Raw genomic sequence first — 18,062 nt, 5'->3', positions numbered from 1 at the left:
AATTTTTCTGCAGGCAGAAATGCGAGATTACCCAAATAAACATTTGCATTATAAACTTCTTTTCATCATGCAGAGACACGTTATGCAGTGCTGGTCTATAGAGATAAAAGTATTCAAAGTAAGTTAGCAGAAAGCAACAACAACAAAAACAAAAACCCAGGCATTGTCTGCAGTTATCTGTCACTGTGTTGTTGACTGATGATTGGGCGTGGGATGTTTGCCTATTTGGCTTTTTAGACTTGAAATTTTCTGTTTTTCTGCTTGCAGTGAACTAAAGGAAAGGTTTGCTTTAGTTCGCTCTACGTACACGAGGTCCCCCCTTTTTTTGGAAATCCATTCTTTTCCTCAAAGAAACTGGGAATTGACCTAACCTTTTGTTTCAATAAAACACAAACACTGGACAGGGCTTGAGATTTCAGTTTCATTCTGACATCTCACTCTGCACAACACGTGAATCACCAACCATACAACAATATAGAACCTGGAGACGTTGCAACCTTTTTCACAGATTTACAAGACTTTACAGCAAATGCATCGTCTAAGCATCTTTACCACAGAAATACTTTTGTACTCCAGTGGTTTCCCCCCAGTTGGATATTCCTTAAAAACACTTAAGTTAATTTTGTCGTTATTATTATTGTATACAGTGGACCCTCGGTATTCGCGGGATTCTAGATTTCGGGATTAGGTGAAATCTGGGACTATTTGAGACCCGCTTTAAATACAGTTGTGACTGAAGATTTTAATAGTTCAAACCCCAAATATACCTTAACATGCATTTCAGTATAGTACATTTTGGACATCATACGCACTGTCATTATATGCGTTATGAAAGTCAAAACACCTGAGTCTATCCTACATATTTTCTTAAAACATATCTACAAGAAACTCTTGCTGTCTGTAGGTAAACTCTTAAAAGAAAACAATCATAATCATACTTTGTATTTAGTAAGCAAATGATTTCATGCGTTTTGTTTTTAAATCTAAAGAGTAAAAAAAACTGCTTTAACTCATCACAGCAACTATTCCTCAAATGAATCCGTCTAATGGGAGTCGAGTTGCTTTTAATATTTGTCCTGACCTTCAGTTTCTTTCACAAATCTTTTTCTTTCGATTCATAGTTTGTTCCTTTAACTTCGAGCCACTTCTGTGAACGCCTGGGAAGGTTGTAGGCTTTGTGGATTGTCAACGCAGTCGTGGAGCTCAACCAAACACTAGCTATTGAATGCAAGACATATTTCATGAAAATTATGGACATAAGTAAAATAATCTGAGGCAGGTATAAATTGTGTGGCTTTCTTCTGAGGCGTGTTGGCAGGATGTGCTTCTGCAACAAGGGATTATTTTATATCACAGCTTTTTTAAACATATACTTACCAAGGGTCTGGTGCTCTGTAAGAGCCCTTATTTGCTTTTTTCCAAGCTGAGATAAGGATAACAGCAAACTAACAAAAAAAAAAAAAAAATTCAACATGGCATGATAAGTGACTTGATTTTCTGTTGCAATGTGAGGTTCTCTAAATGTAACAGTTGATCTCATGGGCATGTAGTGATTTGTTTACACCACTGGAGGCCACAGATGCCAACTACTAGTACATTTTTTCTTTCTTTCAAAGACTCAGCAGCATTGGGTCCATGACTTCACTGGCCATTATATTAAGCGATCACTTCATATTACTTTCCACATTGATTAACCTTGTACTTATGTGATGCAACCTTGTTTCCACATACAGATCCAGAAAGATTGAAGGGAACAAGCAAGGGAATTGTGGCTGTTTGTAACGTAACTTACTGCAGCTGTAAACAGTTTCCTCATGGTGTGTGTCACTGCTTTCTAAATTAAAGCCTATCCTGGTGGATCACATTTGGGTTCATTGTGGATTCGTGTCATTTGATGGTAAAGGCAGCCAAGAGTCAAAGCTTATGTTCTGTGCATTTTCCTACATTTCAAACACACTGAATTTCTATTTTGAACAAGATCTAAATGTGTGCATGAATAAATAAATACTACAAAACAAGGAACGAGGAGAAAATTCAAGAAATGTTTTCAAAAATGACATTTGGTGTACCTAAGCAGAGGAGTAGCTTGTTTTTATTTAACTTACTACAGATTTGGCTGTCTTTGTACTTTTAAATTACAAACTCTATTTCTGCAATGGCTGCGGAGGGAACTGAAGAAACGTCATCATTTCACATGAACAGATTTTTCCATTCAGGACGGCAGAGCGGTGGGGAGGTGTACACTGTTAAAGAGTCAACGCACACACAGAATGCAGCCATGCAAAGTAACGATCATATACAAAGTAGTTCCTAGAGACTAACAGGAATACAAAGAGTCAGAGGTGCAAGACAATTAGAATAAAAAAAACATTCAAAGAATGAATTCAAAATGTAAATATTATCTACAGAGAAAAATATGAAGCAAAAAATTAAATCAAGTTAGTGATTTACAATGTAGAATGTAGAAATTGTACTGATAATAAAATACTTTGTTTTTTATAAGTTGGAGTAAACAGGGGATACAAGCGACCGAAACGGGTTTTCTCTGTAGGTTGTCTGGGATAGAGGTAGGGTGAGAAGTTCAGTCATTTGCAAGGGACTCAGAGACTCCTTCACATCGAGAGGAGCCAGTTGAGGTGGCTTGGGCATCTGGCCAGGATGCCTCCTGGACGCCTCCCTGGTGAAGTGTTCAGGTTCCACCGGGAGGAGGCCCAGGGAAGACCCAGGACACGCTGGAGGGACTATATTTCTCGGCTGGCCTGGGAACGCCTTGGGATTCCCCCGAAGGAGCTGGAACAAGTGGCTGGGGAGAGGGAAGTCTGGGCCTCCCATCTTAAATTGCTACCCCCCGCGACCCGACCCCGGATAAAGCGGAAGAAAATGGATGGATGGATGGATGGATGGATGGATGGATGGATGGATTAAACAGTAATGCTTTCTGCTTAAAGAAGCCAACTGTTTCTTATTATCTCAAGTTTCAGGAAATCGGTCCCAGGCAACCCGAGGAAACTAAATACCTTACCGTCTCATTGTTTACTGTGGTGATCCTGGGAAAGTAATCTTTCCCAGTTACCTAGGAGACCACATGACAACCAACTCCAAACTGATCTTTCAGTGCTTCCTAGAGCATGAGCAAGATTTTAAACTCCATCCTTTGATTAGTAGGGAGAAGAAGCAGTGATTTAAGGACTGTTTAGATGTGACTAATATTTTTGGTATTGGTCAGAATAATAAAAACACCTTTACAAAATAAAACCATACACTGGTTCTTCTGTGTCTTGTTTTCATATTGTTTTTTTCTAAGTAGTGGAAGGCCGATTTCTTAATAGTCGTTCAGTGAGTTACTTGGTTTCTTGCATGGTCGGTCACCGACCTCATCCAGTAAAAGTCCTGTTGTAGCCACTCACTGATATTATGAACACACTTGTGGTCATGCTGCAGCAGAACTATAAGTTTCAATGTGTAGTCACCCATTGGTGAAAGACACGGTCATACTCCGGTCATACTGGAGGAGAATACTGAGTACTGAGTCTGTTTATGGAGCCACAAGTGAATGTCACTCAAGATTGGGAGTAAAACCATTTTGTGTGTCCTGAATAGAGTTTTATGTCCCAGACTCAAACCAAAAGTAATTACAGAATGATAAGCAGATGATACTGAGGCCCAGAGCATCCACTACTTACAAAGTCAGTAAAAGTAGCTTATCTAGATTAGTACCGTGTTTATGCTCCACTTCAACACGTTCACCAATCACATTCCAGAAGTTTCAGTATGAAGGTTTTGTTTTTTTTACCGGGACATACACGTTGTTCAGTCATAACATTTCTGCAGGATAGTGTCTATGTGACTCAACAGAGCAACAATTTTCAAAAGCCTCCCCTTTTCCATCTGCTGCTAGTTAGCTTATGTGTCAGGCTGCTAATACCATGTTTCTCTTCTGTTTTGATATGGCTTAATGATTATTCAGCTCATATTATAATGCAGCTAGGGTTAATTGTGTGAGGCTAAAAATGGCCTCACCAACCAGAAATTAATCTCCCGAAAATTTCAGAACAGTGTGATGTTTTAATCTTTCCTTGTATTTTCCCCCCCCCTGAGAAATTTCCAAGTAGGTGATGAGTGTAAATCAATTCTGCAGAAGTTTGAATTTGAACTCCCACACAAGGAGGCAACAGGATGAAGTCGCCGTACGGATTTATAATGAAACCCTCCGTGTTACTACCATGATACTATTTATTTCTATATTATTACCTATCTAAATAAAAGCTAACTAAAACATGTTGCAATGTAGATTGTACCTCAGCAAACCCCCCACACACACCCCAAATTCATCTAACTGCTGCTATTAATAAACATCTGTCATTATATCATGATAATCTGAAGCTAGGAGGCTGAAATCATGTGACTGTAAAAACACCAAATATACAATTGAAAGCAAAAGAGTCATCTGAAGCATTTTCTGGAACAGTGAATCCTCCCCATGCAACAAAGCGTTTCTCAGTGGACTGGTTGTTCCTCAGAAATGCTATCTGAACCTTTCTATAGTGATAGTGGAAGTAATGCTGGTTTCTTCGAGTCACTCTGTTTCATTTGCTGCAGGTGCATTACACTAAACTGTTTCAGTTACTGGAAAGAAAAAAAAAAACAAGAAAGGAGTTTCCTTGAATTTCTTCAACCCTTCCAGCACTATGGACAACGACAAAACACAATAGCTGACATGCCAGCTCTGCGGGTAATGCTTCCATGATCAAACCTAATTGTTTGATTATTGTGATCAAACAATTAGGTTTTGGTGTCTGTTCAAAAACATATTTTGTTTCTCTGGAACCAATTTTCAAGAAAAGTATAGCTTGTCTTCAGTACACTTGTGTCTTACTCTTGCTAGTGGTGTTTTCCAGTTAGCTAACGTGCTAATCTTAGCATCTTTACTCTGTGTTTTGAAGGGAAACAAAACACAGCTCAAAATTCAGCTCAAAACACATTGCAGTGCGGCTCCAGTTAGTCGCGTACTAAAAAATCTTACAGATGATGAGATGAAAAACATAATAACAGGTATTTCAACAGAGCAGTTGCTAAGCACAGGTATCTAAGAGCAGGTCAAATGATACAGAAATACCAAACCGCAGCAGTCAGTGCAAACTCTCTTTTGTTTCATCTCTATTTTGATATTTACGTTGATATTCCAACTTGTAACATGTGTCAGTGTGGTTTCTATACATTGTATGTAGACAACACTTCCACAACAGGTTCCAAAAATTACCACTTTGTCATAAATAACCCTAAAAAGTAGAATCTTATTTGTCGGATGTCTCAGCAGAGAAGGTTGCATGAGCAGTAACCTAAAAAAAAGAGATCATTAATGGTGACAAAAAAAAAAAAAATTGTAATATGGAGAGATCACAGCAGTTTTGCAAACCGTGCAAATGGTGGCACAAATAGCATCAGCACGCTTCTCTGGCTTTGTAGCTGAAGAATCAAACCCAACACTTATTCGGTGTTGGGTTTGGCCAGACCGAGGTCTTCAATGTTGATCGTTTAGTAAAATGACATAACTGGGACTTCATCCACTTGGGACGAGATCAGGACGTCCTTTGCTTAAAGGCATTAGCTGATACCATTTACAGAATGAGGATCTATTTTAGCATCAGTTCTTGGAAAAGACAGGAAGATTAGAAAAGAGGAAAAGACTCATAGGCCGGCAAGCCAGACGACACATGATCTACTCTAGAAATGAGTCAGAGATGAATTGCATCCTGAATGGCTTATAGATTACCTGATTCTGGAAAGCTGAATTTCAGGATAACATCAGATCACGACTTTCTGCGGAGATTTAATGTCTATGTGAAATGCTTCAAAGTATCTTGTGTTTCCCAGAAACATTGTGGATTCTCTGATTACATTTAAGACAGTTAAGACAGACAGCTTCGCTTTCAGATCAGAGTCCACAACAGGGCGATTGCCCTCATTTCACAGACTGCACAACAAGTTTGTCAGCTCGGTTTGCTCGGTATTTTCTCTTTTGTCAGATCGAGATAATACATTTCCCCCATGGGCCTTACAATAATCCTCAGAGATTCAGCGAACTGGAGCTGCAGCAACCCTTCCTCTTTCCTTCAAACTAAAATTATGTTTGGACAAAATAAATACAGGAACTACTCAATCAAAGTCATCAACCTGGAACTGAAGCCAAGTTCAAGGCATCTTAGTACCTGTCTTCACAAATGCTACAGTCAGCAGCTTTAAAAATGAGCATTAAAAAAATTAGGCCATTGTTTTAACTCCAGGCAGCTGAGTTTGATGTTGATATGCTTTGACTGGAAAAATTTCTGTTTGCTTGCCAAGAAGCTAATTAACGCCTGAACGAAATGTCTTATTATTGTCTTGTACTTGTACAGATATTGTAATCTGTGTCTTTTTTTTTTTAGTTTAACCTTTTAAAATATTATCATGTCTTTTATGAAGTCGTATAATTTCAGGTGATGAACTGTTGGGTGATTACTCAGCTCAGTAAAAATGAAACTGCAACAAAAATCAAAAAGTGACAGTAAAGTTATACAGCACTCTTTATGATATACGTAATCAAAACCGTGCCAAAGTGTCAAAAACACACAGATCGTAAGTATGAATCGTACGTGTTTTTTTGCTGGAAGTTAAGAATATGACAAGGAAGCTGGAAAACTCAAGTGTTCCATACAAGACAGTGAATAATCCAAGTGATACAAAACATATGTGCCATCTTCATAATGAAAGCACTGTTGTGTAGCAATACTGGAAGAAGGGAGGTGTGTTCCCTTTTACTGGAACACTCACAGCTGTTTCTTTACTAATGTTTACGGACCGACAAGTTGCACCTGAAGAGATAGTGCAGTTATTTCCTGATAGTAACGCCGCTTTTCCTTGTGCGGAGGTCATCGCAGAAGTTAAACAAGGAAATTGGTACGGGTTTTGGGAGAGAGAAAAAAAATTCCCCACATGCATTCGAGACTGACGGAAGCTTTTCTGAAAGAGCGACTAGAGTGACGCTGCTGGGTGAAAATGGCCGCGCCTCGATCAAACAAAGATTTTACTATTTCTTTTGACAGACATACACGTGACGCAATCGCGTTGTGTCCCTGCATGTGACGGCTTACGACCTTCTGGTGACTGCCGGCCTTTCAGAAACAATGGCTCGAATAACCCTGTTATTTTACATTTTGCCATGTAACAACCCCAAACTGTTTTACTGACATGAAAACAATTCATGGTGCTACAAATAATAATCACAGAAACCTCCATTTAAAATTTGTTCTCTTTAATGTAATACCCCTTAAAAAATGTAATGCAATCTTGATAACTCGCTCAGTTTGCTAAATAGAAACGGTCTGTGTACAACGGCTGTTCTGCGAAGTGCTCAAAACTTTATTAGACACCCTTAGAAAACAAACAGCATCAAAAATTGTAATGTTCAGCCTACACTGGGAATACTTTTTCATGGGAGAAAACTTAAAAACACAGTGCCCCCCATCTGTGGTCAAGTCAGGTTAACTTGAAATGTGCGTCGCACATTTCAGTAACGAGGCAATTCAACGTACTGTACATAAAAACATAACTCACTAAGCCATTACACTTCCAAGATTAACAGAGGCAATGAAAATAAACATGGTGCTGACAGCATCCTGCCGAGGAAATGTTTTTCTTCGGCAGAAACAAGGTCAGAGGTAAAAGGATGAAGGATGGAGTTAAATACAGAGGAATCCTGGGGAAAAAAAACAAACAGTCTGCAAAAGACTTGAGACCAGAGTGGCGGTTTCCTAGTTTTCATGCAACAACCCTTAACATACAGCCAGAGCTACAACAGAGTGGTTTAGTCAAAATCTGTTCTTAAATCCAATTTGCAACCCGTGACAAGTCTCCATCCGATTTGACTGAGTTTGAGGCTTTTGAAAACTTGCAATGATTTTAATTGCTACTTTAATCGGAAGAGACATATCCCCAAAAACATGCAGCCGCAAAAGGTGATCGTGCAAAGTATTGATGGAGGGGCAGAATACAACTGTACACCGCACCATTCAAATTTTAATCTGTAAGAAATGTATCATCCTTTTGCTTCATAACTGTACACTGTACGTTTATACAATACCAACAAATTGCATTGTTGTTTTTAGTTCAAATATAACAAAATGTAAGAAAATTGAAAAAAAGTATCAATCCTTTTCCAAGGCAGTTTATCTGTACAAAAAAAAAAAAAAACTTGTCATGCCTTGCTTATGCTGAGTCATTGCTAAGGTTCAGCTGCCACAGTTGACAGTCAGCAGTAATGACTCAGTGAGCCAAGGAGACAGATGTATGGTTTTTAATTATCATTAAACATGGCTGAGACCAAGCGTGTGGCGCAATCTGCCTGGCTACGGTCGCTGTAGTTTGCACACACCTGTCTTTAGACACAACACCACTGTCTGCCGCTCGGTCTCTTCCCTTTTGACAGAAATGAAACTTATGGCGCAGGCACATGTGTCCAGATAAACACAGATTATTACGTGATCAACATCAACAAGTCACAAGTTTTGTTCCGTCACCAAACTTCACGGCAAGCAAACTTAATAATACAAAAATCCCTGGAGTATGCAGGACAACCGAGAAAGACGTGCAGCAGGAGTCGAATCGGTGCAGGGAAACAGTTGGGATGTTTCTCATTAAAGCTGCCTCTGACACGTGCAGAGTTGTACCCAGTCTCTTGTTAAATCCCTCCCTCTGTCTGGCTTTGAGTTTCTTTTTCTCCCCTTATTGGCAGTGGCTAGCGTTGATTCAGTGATAACCATAATAATAAAACCAAGATGACGAAGAAGACTGAATATCCATAAATATATGCACGCACACTGCAAAAGTTGGCCAAATTGTGCAAGCTTGGGCGGAATGTGTTGCAAGCCTTGTTTTTTGTTTTTACTGTAAGAGCTGCAAATGCAGATCTGTGACATGCATAGACCATTAGCAAGGACTATATCTGAATCCTAAAGTGAAACAGAACTATCCTGAGCTATTTGGAAGCTCGAGCAATAAAATCTAGAGCTGCCTCTTTAACCGACCCCATGTGTTTCCTTAAGTTTCCATTTACATTGCTGGAAACCCGAGAAGAGCCAGGCCGCCAGGGGTTCACAATTTTTGTTTTCTTGAAACATGATATGGAGTTTCCCCTCTGAGGAGTACGCTTAGTCCTGACCGTTCAGCTGAATCCGACAACAACACGAGCGACCAGAGCAGGAAATTTAAAAGGTGGATCACAATGTACAAAAGAAACAGAACGTGGAACCAGCCTTCCTGTAGGCCGTACTTACCTGATCAGCCAGGATCCAACCACAGAAGCACAAAGAAAATAAATCAACGAAAATTTAAATTATGGGTGGCTATCGCTCAAAAGTAGCATCATGCTTCTTCTCCACTAATTATTAAGTCGCTTTTTTTTAATGTGAGGCGTATTCTCCAGGGATGGCAGTCTGATTGTTTGCAACCATCAGACTGTTGCAAACAAAGAGGCAATCAGGAAAGGGGAATCGTATTAAAAGGAAAGTAGTTGACTTTAATGACACAGGTTTGTCTTCTTTGTTTTGCTGGAACTCTGACAACAGCTGTCATAAAGCCAGACCTGGCGACGACAACATGTCTCCATGACTCTGTACTAATAACTGATTAGAAAGTTGATAGGATGTGCAATAAAACCAGCCAACCGGTGCTTTGCGAAAGCTTGACGATTCTTGAGAAGAGTGACAAAACAGGTCCTATGGATAAAGCACAAAATTTGAATAAAATATACACAAAATATAATTTTTTTAAAAATATCTGACTAAACTGACCTGGGCCATGTGAGCACAACAATGTATGTTTTCCTGGTGTTTGCTGAATATTTTTTTATTTTAAACTTTGTAGTAGGTGGATGGTGTCTTTAAAATCCCTTGTCCTGGAGCAGAACTCAATAGATTATAATAGTTTTAAACAAATATAGGAATACTGAGATGATATATTATGACAATTAAGTATAAGTAGTCAGAAAAATAATTATAAAAGTATCAATAAATCGAATTAAAAATCATTTTTATACATTTTCCAACTCAGTTGAAATTTGTCCCAAGTTTTTGTCAACACCGTCAGACATAAAAAGAATGTAAAAAAAAAAAATATCAGGCATTATTGGAGGCATCAGAACTTCTGAGGACCCCATGACCTCTTCCTTTCTCTTCCTTTGCTAAGACGGCTAAGCAGCTCTGGTTAGCTTATGTTATTCTTTAGTTTTTTCTTCTCTTTTATTCCTAAGTTGTTCGTCCCAACTATGATATGTCAACACCATAACTGACAATTTACAAAACTTTGATGAAATCTTGTGAAATAAATGCTTAATTTTAGTATATTGTAAAGATTTCATGGACCTGATGAGCTACGACATGGCCTCCTTCAGAATAACGTCATATAAATTGAGGTAGTTTGGAATTTTGTCAACTCCGTCAGATGTCAACTCCATTCGTTTTTAACTGACAGTGTGACTCAGTGTTGACAAGTCTCACTTAAATGTGCACTTAATTCTTTGTAATGTATTTTACATAAATGGCATTCATTACTTCACATGTATTTACTCACTAGTTTGTCACTTTCAGTTCTGCATCAACTCCGTCAGATGGACTTTATGTTGTTTTTTGTTTTAAATAATATTTCTTTTGTTTCTTGAGAAGCATACGTCTGTAAAACTGAGTAAAATATCACTAATAGGGTCATTAAAAAATTAATATATTTGACATTTATTTTTGTCAGATGATGTTGACAGAGTTCTGCGTTGGGTCCTTTAAAACTGTAATTTTCAAAGAAATGTTGCAACTGGGAGCCTGCACCTTAGCATCTTTACATTTCCAAAACATTATTTGTCATATTTGTATACATAAGCTTGAGGAATAATTAAATTGTGTGTGTGTGTGTGTGTGTGTGTGTGGGGGGGGGGGGGGGGGGGGGGGGAATTTAAACCCATTTTGTCCCACTTCTCAAGAATCACTAAAAAAAGCTCAAATATGTATTTCAAAAAAAAAAAAAAATTCTGAGTAAGCAGTGCAAGATATGAATCACCGCAGCATATTTTCGGTAGATTGTGTTCTTTCTGTCGTGTTCTGCAGAAGAGAGCTTCCAGTTTCTGAAAAACAGAAGTGGCCTCATGTATGACTTAATTTTCATGCCCTAAGTCAACTGATTTATCTGTAGTTCTTTTTTTTCTTTCTTTATGAAACTTGCATTTCATTCCTGTTTAGTTAAACAAAAATTATATGGCATTATATGGCTGCTCAAGTGAGAAAATGATCCCAATAAAGTTATATAAGTGAGGTACAAAAGTCATATTTCCACACCTTATCAACCATGTGTGCTATCTGATGTAGCACAGCAACATATTTAAAGAGTTTTCCTGCAAATGTACATTATAACAGCATTCAAATGTTTGTGTAAGAAAAGCTTTTGTGAGTAGGGGGATCCAAAGCTGGCTTCAGCCCTGGGGCCCACGTCCTCCTATCATCAGCCCTGTACTTGTGTATTGCAAATCATTTTTCTTACAAGTCTTTTGCAATATTGCAATTTTCAAAGAAAATTGTTGTTTATAAAAAAAAAAAAAAACACACACACACACACACACTGTGAATATGAGTCTTTTCAGCAATTTTTCTCTTTTTGAATAAATCTCTAAAATAAATGAACTATTCCACCTTAAATGACCGGGCTGTCATAATGTTATGCATGATAAATAAATAATAAAAAAAAATAAAGATAAATGTGAAAATAAACCCACTCGTGTTATTTGGGAGGCCTGCATCCCGAACAATAAATGCATAAATGCACAAATGCAATAACATGAACAGCACATTTGAGGCTCCGATGCCCAAACAGCAAAGTTAGGAGTGTTTAGGAAATGCTCCAATTACTCTAATCTGTCACCTGTGTTTCTGTAAACGTCCCACTGTCATGTGGCTTTGCGGTGAAAATCGAGATTCTCCAAACAGGAGCGAGTTCAAAAGAATTGAAAGAGACTCGGGGATGCGAGCCGGAGCGCAGAGTTTCGCTTTCGTTTCTGAGAAATGGCAGAGCTACCGCTAAATTCGACGTGTGGGAGGAGCGTCGCGGCGTTATAAAAACTCAAACTATTTACCAGCATTCACACGCACGTACACGCAGTCAGACGAGCTGGCGGCTGAGGATCACAGCTAGAGGAGGACAGACAGACGCCGAGTCTGAGGCAGAAACGGTCCCATGCAACAACCACTGTCCCCGTCAGGACCCTGCAGGATTATCTCCTTGTTTAACCATCGTTGGCTCTATGGGATTACTGACTGACGGATCCATAACAGGCAGCTGCGGTTGAAAAAAAAAACAAACAAACAAAAAAAAACCGGTGAGACTTTTTTTTTTTTTCAAAATTAGTATTTATTTATTTTTAAATGAGGGATTTATGATGGACTGTTTCTTTAAAACGACCATGAAGTGGATTTAAAAATGGCCGTTTTTAGGGATTTTTCTGCGCAGGCCTGTATTCTGTCTGCATTCTTATTGTAAATGGACACAAAGAACTTATCGGGACATGGAGTATCCAGAAGTTGCGTGACATTTAAACAATTTCTGAAACCTGAAGTCTAGCTGAACGATCCACATCACCAAAGCATTAGTAATACATCCACACCTCCTCTGGTTAATCATTGTATTTTCCTGGAATTTTTTTTTTTTTTGCACCACTTTCCTTTAACTTGGAACATGAATTCAGAGAAGGACAGGGGACAGATGAATCACAAGCTGCCCAGCCTGTAGACAAGAATAGAGGCTTATTGTCTCATCTCAAATACCAGATCCTGACTGAACCCTGTACATATTCATTCCCCTTAGGGTCATTAATGTCATGTTGTGTTTTTTTTTTATATCCTCAAATAACAAAATCATCAACAAAAGATTTTTTTTTTAACATTTAATTCAGATGCGTGTTTGTGGATAGAGACGGGATACAGTAAATTGGATGTGGGTTTACCAGCCAAACCACAAATTCCAGTCATACGAAGAACAGCACCGCTCTGTGGAAAGATTACATGAATAACATAATGCACACACAGTCTTTGAAGTGTTTGGACAGTGATTTCCAGAATTGGAGATGCAAATCATCAAGACTGAGGTTTTGGGATCCTCATTAGAAATAAAACTAAATGCAAAAATAATCATGCAGATGCGTTTTTATGCTTATAAAATTTTGCTATGCCCAAAAGAAGAAGAAAAAAGCTAAATGTTTTGGGGATTACTATGTTTAGGTTTGAGATGTTATTTGAGGCTTTTGGAAGTTTTTGGAATTGCTGAATAACTAACGTGCGTCTTCTTTCTTGTTTCCTTCAGGATGTCAGTGTGGTGGTTAGAGATGGGAGAGGTTTCAGGGCCTCTCTCCACTGTAGGATGGTAGCCGACAGCACAGTGGAAGGCCATGAGCGGACCGCCTTGCCAAGCGCTTCACCAGCACCATCTTCTTCTGTAACTTCATCATCATCAGCAGCAGCAGCAACCCCTACACAATCGGAGCAGCTTCAGCGTCAGGCCGGACCAAATCCAGGCCTGAAGTCCGCGTCTGCCCGCTCTGTGTACCTAACTCATTTCCCGACGTTCGCCTCCAAGGAGGACTGCACCGTCATCACTGACACAGCCGCCAAGCTTGAGCGCAGCGGCTTCTACTGGGGCCCGTTGGGAGTGGAGGAGGCCCACCGCATGCTCCGCAGCGCCCCGCTGGGCAGCTACCTTATCCGCGACAGCCGGCAGAAGGACGTCTTCTTCACCCTGTCCTATCACGACAGGAAAGGACCTGTCAGTGTGCGCATCGACTACAAGCAGCAGAAGTTCTCTCTGGCCGGCAACCAGCGCTCCTTCCCAACGCTCTTTGCCCTCTTGGAGTATTACATGAACACACCCAAGAGGAGCCTGAAGGTCCCATACAGGAAATGGGAGCCCACGCTGCAGGAGCTGTGCAGGAGACGCATCGTAGAGTTGTGCGGAGGAAAGATCCCGGAGCTGCCGGTCACACATGTGGTCCAAGATTTCCTGCTGGACTTCCCTTACAAACTGTAAACAGTCTGCCATGTAACTTCTTGGCTGCATTGTTCTTGATGGCAAGATGGCAGCTTTTACCAAGTAACGGTACTGCAATCGGGTTCACGAAGCCTTTGCGTCACAGATCCAGGAGAGAAACGATATGGTTACAAACGACATCGGCAAACTCTTTTTGGATGAAAAACTGTGAAATGCTCACAAAAAACAACAGCCAAAGGCGAGCACAGGGAGGTTGCAGTTGGACATTAAACTTTCACGACATTTCAGCATCTACCTCTAGAGACTTGACACCCAGTGGCACATGGACGGAGCATCCTTTGGTGACGAGGACGTACAAAAAGTTGAAAAGTGGTGCATTAAAAGAAAACAACACATGCGTAGGAGCTTTTACTGAGACGAAAGTACCGGCGAGGATAACTGGGGCTGAAACTCAAAGAGCTCTGTCGTGTTGCCGGAGGACTTTAAGGGAACGGACTTCGAAATATTTCGAGTCTCGGTGGAGGGTGCGCTTGAAGCATCACATGCAGATTTGTAGCAGATTTAAATACTCTAATATCAAAACGTTTACATCGGCCTCGACTGTCAGCGCCGAAGGCTTGAACACCACTTAGTGTCTTGGTAAAATCTGATGTGAATGAAATCTTGTCACTCAGAGCTGGAGACATGATAATTCTTTGTACTGTACAAAGAGGCTTGTCCGCCTCTTATTTACACATCTCTGCCAAGCAGATTTCTGATTCAGTTTGTTTTCTAGAATTTATTTAGTATTTTGTATACTTGTGCACTGTTTTCTATAATGTTTTAAATAAAGTATATTTAAGTGAACCTCTACTGCTTTTCCTTCCTCTTTCAACGACTTTCTGCCGTTTTAGTCTTGTAATGGAAGTTTTTGTCAGGGTCAGGTGGGAAGTGACGGATCACAGGACAGACAGAAAATGTGGAAGGCAGTGTACAGCATTGCCACCGCACTGACTCATCTCAGTAGGGCAAAGTGACAAGTGGGTGGGGTTACTTTGGTAGTAAATGGAGTGTTACACATATATAAACACACTTACCAGAACCAAGGGACGAGATGACACATATCGACGTCTGTGATAGTAAATCTATAAATGTGTGTGGACAGGTTAACATTTCCTCAAGAGGAAGTGGGATATTTTTGAGGCTTATTGGTTAGACTGACATGTAGATCGAGGTCCCTTTCAGAGGCAGAATTCAAGTTCTACGTCAGAATTTTAAATAAAACCCACCAGAGTGTGGATCACAAAGCCGTGAAGTAAAAACAAAGTGAAACGATTTTGTACAAGGACACTAGTGTAAACATGAGGTGTCATATTTAAAAGGATGACTTGGTTTTAAACCGGAATGACAGACTCGTCCATTCAAAGAACGTATGAATACGTTAGAACAGGGGATTACTCAATGCTTTCACTTTGCCTGTTGAATTAAACAGAGTCCTTCTTCAGGCTCGATTCAACAGTGTTTCATTCAAAATAAATGTTCATCAGTGGGTGCGACTGGTTACCCTTTTAGGTCGAAGACTTACCAGAAGCTTTACTCACTCTTACTCAGCGTCATTGTGTTCCTGAGCTCAAACTGAAAGCTTCCTGTAGACTTTCAGGAAGCTTGCTCCTTGTTTGAATAGAAGCAGTATAACAGCCATTGTTTAATGTTGTCAGTTTTATGACGAATGGAGTCAAAGTTTTCTTTTCTGTGTAATCACCCGGTAAGCTTCAAACTCACGGTAATGACCAAACTTCTGAGAATGTCCTCATTAAACAAACCAAAAGACTAATACCAACAATACTGGACGTGAGGCTCACTCTTCCTTGGTCATTTAGTGATCTATCTCACTAGAGTCCATTTTTTTTGGTGAAGTTTCTGGTTGCCAGCACAAACACTCCTTTTCCAGTAATGTTATGTCCAATTATCAAGACTACAACGCTTCTGCTAATACCTGAATGGACTAGATTTCAACCTATTCCGACTGCCAACAGCAAGTTACTGCAGTAGTACCATGTATAGATGTCTACTGATTCCTTACCGTCAACTCATTTGTTATCAGCAGCAGAGGATCATGCGGCAGAAAAGTTGCTGCGTACAGCAAAACGTTATTTGAACCTTGTCCTTTCATTCTTCCTTCTAAGGAGAAGTTTCCTTTCTCAAGGCCCCTTTTAGGTCATAGATAACAAGGATTTGGGCATCAAAACCAAGGTTCGCAACTACATTTTTGATGTTGAGACTGTTGTTCCCAACAGGAATCATGACCTCATTTACTATGTTAATATGCAACTGTTAATAAGTAGTTGCACCCAGCTTGAGAGCAGATGCAAATTTAAAATAGTAGAAATAACATTTCTAGAGAATTTAAGCAGAATGTTGACAGCAGCTGAACTTTCATGTAATGTCATTTCCAACACCTCCTGGTAAGTACCAGGCACACTAGAAAAAGATGACATCACCTCACACACTTGACAATTTCACTTTTGGCATTCAGGGTTTGAAAGGAAATGCATTTATCTGTAGAGTTCAGTGTTTTTGTGTGTGATTTAAAGGTAAATACAGAGAAAAAAAAAATCCATGTAGTTGAAAGTAGGCGTGTCTTGTCTCCATTAGGCAGTTTTGGAAAGGTCAAAGCGCCCTTTCATTTTTGATTTGGTCAGTCACACAGACGCTGAGGTTTGTAAGATTAGACCTCAAATATTAATTTCTTTCACACCCATGACATTTGTGAGAGTATGTCTCATGTGTAGTGAAGTAAACTTCAAATTTCTAATCTTTAGCGTTGACCTTGCCAAACTGTCAGACTCTCAGTCATACCAAACCAGGCCTCCAACGCTGAAACCAAATCTAAACCAAGAGGCTTTGTGACCTTCTGGGGATTTTTACAAACTCTTTTGGTTCTAGACTAATGTCGCCAAACACACTCAGGTGAGTCATACCGAATATAATAGTCAGTTTCTTTCAAGTAAATCCAGACTATTTAGAGGATATAATCTTCAATTAGGGAAGACAACACAGCACAGCGCACAAGTCAGCAGTTAATGTTATATCCTAAATTTAATCAGTGTCAATTCTCTCCTGCTTCCTTATAACTGAAATAAAATATACCAGTAAAAAAGTATGTCAAGGTGAGAGTTCACCTTGCCGCTCTGGTGACAACTGAATTATGTGTATCGGTTTAACTCAGCTCTTCTGTTTTCAGGACATTCCAGATTATTTTGAGAAGTGAAAGGCGACGTGAGGTGTTCTACGACTCGGTGTCATCAGCTGACTTCTAAGGAATTATATTTTCTGTTCTGTAACTCGCAGTAGCCATTCAAAAAACACAAAAAATAAAAAAAACCTAAAAAAAACCCCAATGGGTCTCTAAAAACATGAAGAGAAAGCAGGCATTGTGAGGAACAGCAAGACGTACTTTGACATTCCAAACCGGTGAGATGAGTCGAGTTTGGATTGCTGACAATCTTACAACATTTTGAGAGGAATGAAACTTCTTGACTTCTTCTTTAGTGATTATTCATTAGTCGCTATCCAGAGGTTATCAGCCCTGCTCTAAGAGGCAACAGAACTGTCTTCTTTGTATTGAGAAACGTTTTAGAAATTCCCTGAAGACTCCTTAGTCATGATCTTCCCACATTTCCCTCACTTCCTTTTAGTGCAGCCTCCTAAAATTCCCAGTGTGATTACAGAGTTAAAGGAAACAGTCTGCAGAAAATGAGTGATTCCGACTAAGACTTGCCAAAGTCGGGGTAAGTTTGGTACTCAAAATCGCTCAGCTCTTGATAAAACACATTATATATTAAACTGCACTCTAATTTAGACCAAGAAATTCTAGTGACTCACTCTGTTCGATTCCTAACATAAATATGTTACGTGGAGGAAAAACAAGTTCTGCTTTCTTAAAAAGCTAAGAAGACTACAAATAGCAAAAAGGTTTTTCCTCTAAGAGTTTTCTAAATTTTTACCACGACAGGATGCGACAAAACCAA

General features: G+C 39.5%; 1 protein-coding gene across 1 annotated transcript; it reads left to right on the top strand.

Annotated features, from left to right (window-relative positions):
• The first annotated feature begins 12,113 nt into the window (after positions 1 to 12,113).
• Positions 12,114 to 14,284, top strand: socs1 (suppressor of cytokine signaling 1). The gene is made up of 2 exons (XM_005809155.2): positions 12,114 to 12,391; positions 13,372 to 14,284. The coding sequence occupies exon 2, from the start codon at positions 13,429 to 13,431 to the stop codon at positions 14,089 to 14,091; it is 663 nt and encodes a 220-aa protein (XP_005809212.1). The 5' UTR covers positions 12,114 to 12,391; positions 13,372 to 13,428; the 3' UTR covers positions 14,092 to 14,284.
• The last annotated feature ends 3,778 nt before the right edge of the window (positions 14,285 to 18,062 follow it).

This window comes from Xiphophorus maculatus, chromosome 16 (assembly GCF_002775205.1).
Source record: "Xiphophorus maculatus strain JP 163 A chromosome 16, X_maculatus-5.0-male, whole genome shotgun sequence".
NCBI classification, from domain to species: domain Eukaryota; kingdom Metazoa; phylum Chordata; class Actinopteri; order Cyprinodontiformes; family Poeciliidae; genus Xiphophorus; species Xiphophorus maculatus.
The sequence above is the reverse complement of the archived record's forward strand: the minus strand, read 5'-3'. Positions and strand labels throughout refer to the sequence as shown.

Coding starts and splice junctions, on each gene's coding strand:
- socs1 (XM_005809155.2), top strand. CDS start 13,429: ATGGTAGCCGACAGCACAGTGGAAGGCCATGAGCGGACCGCCTTGCCA.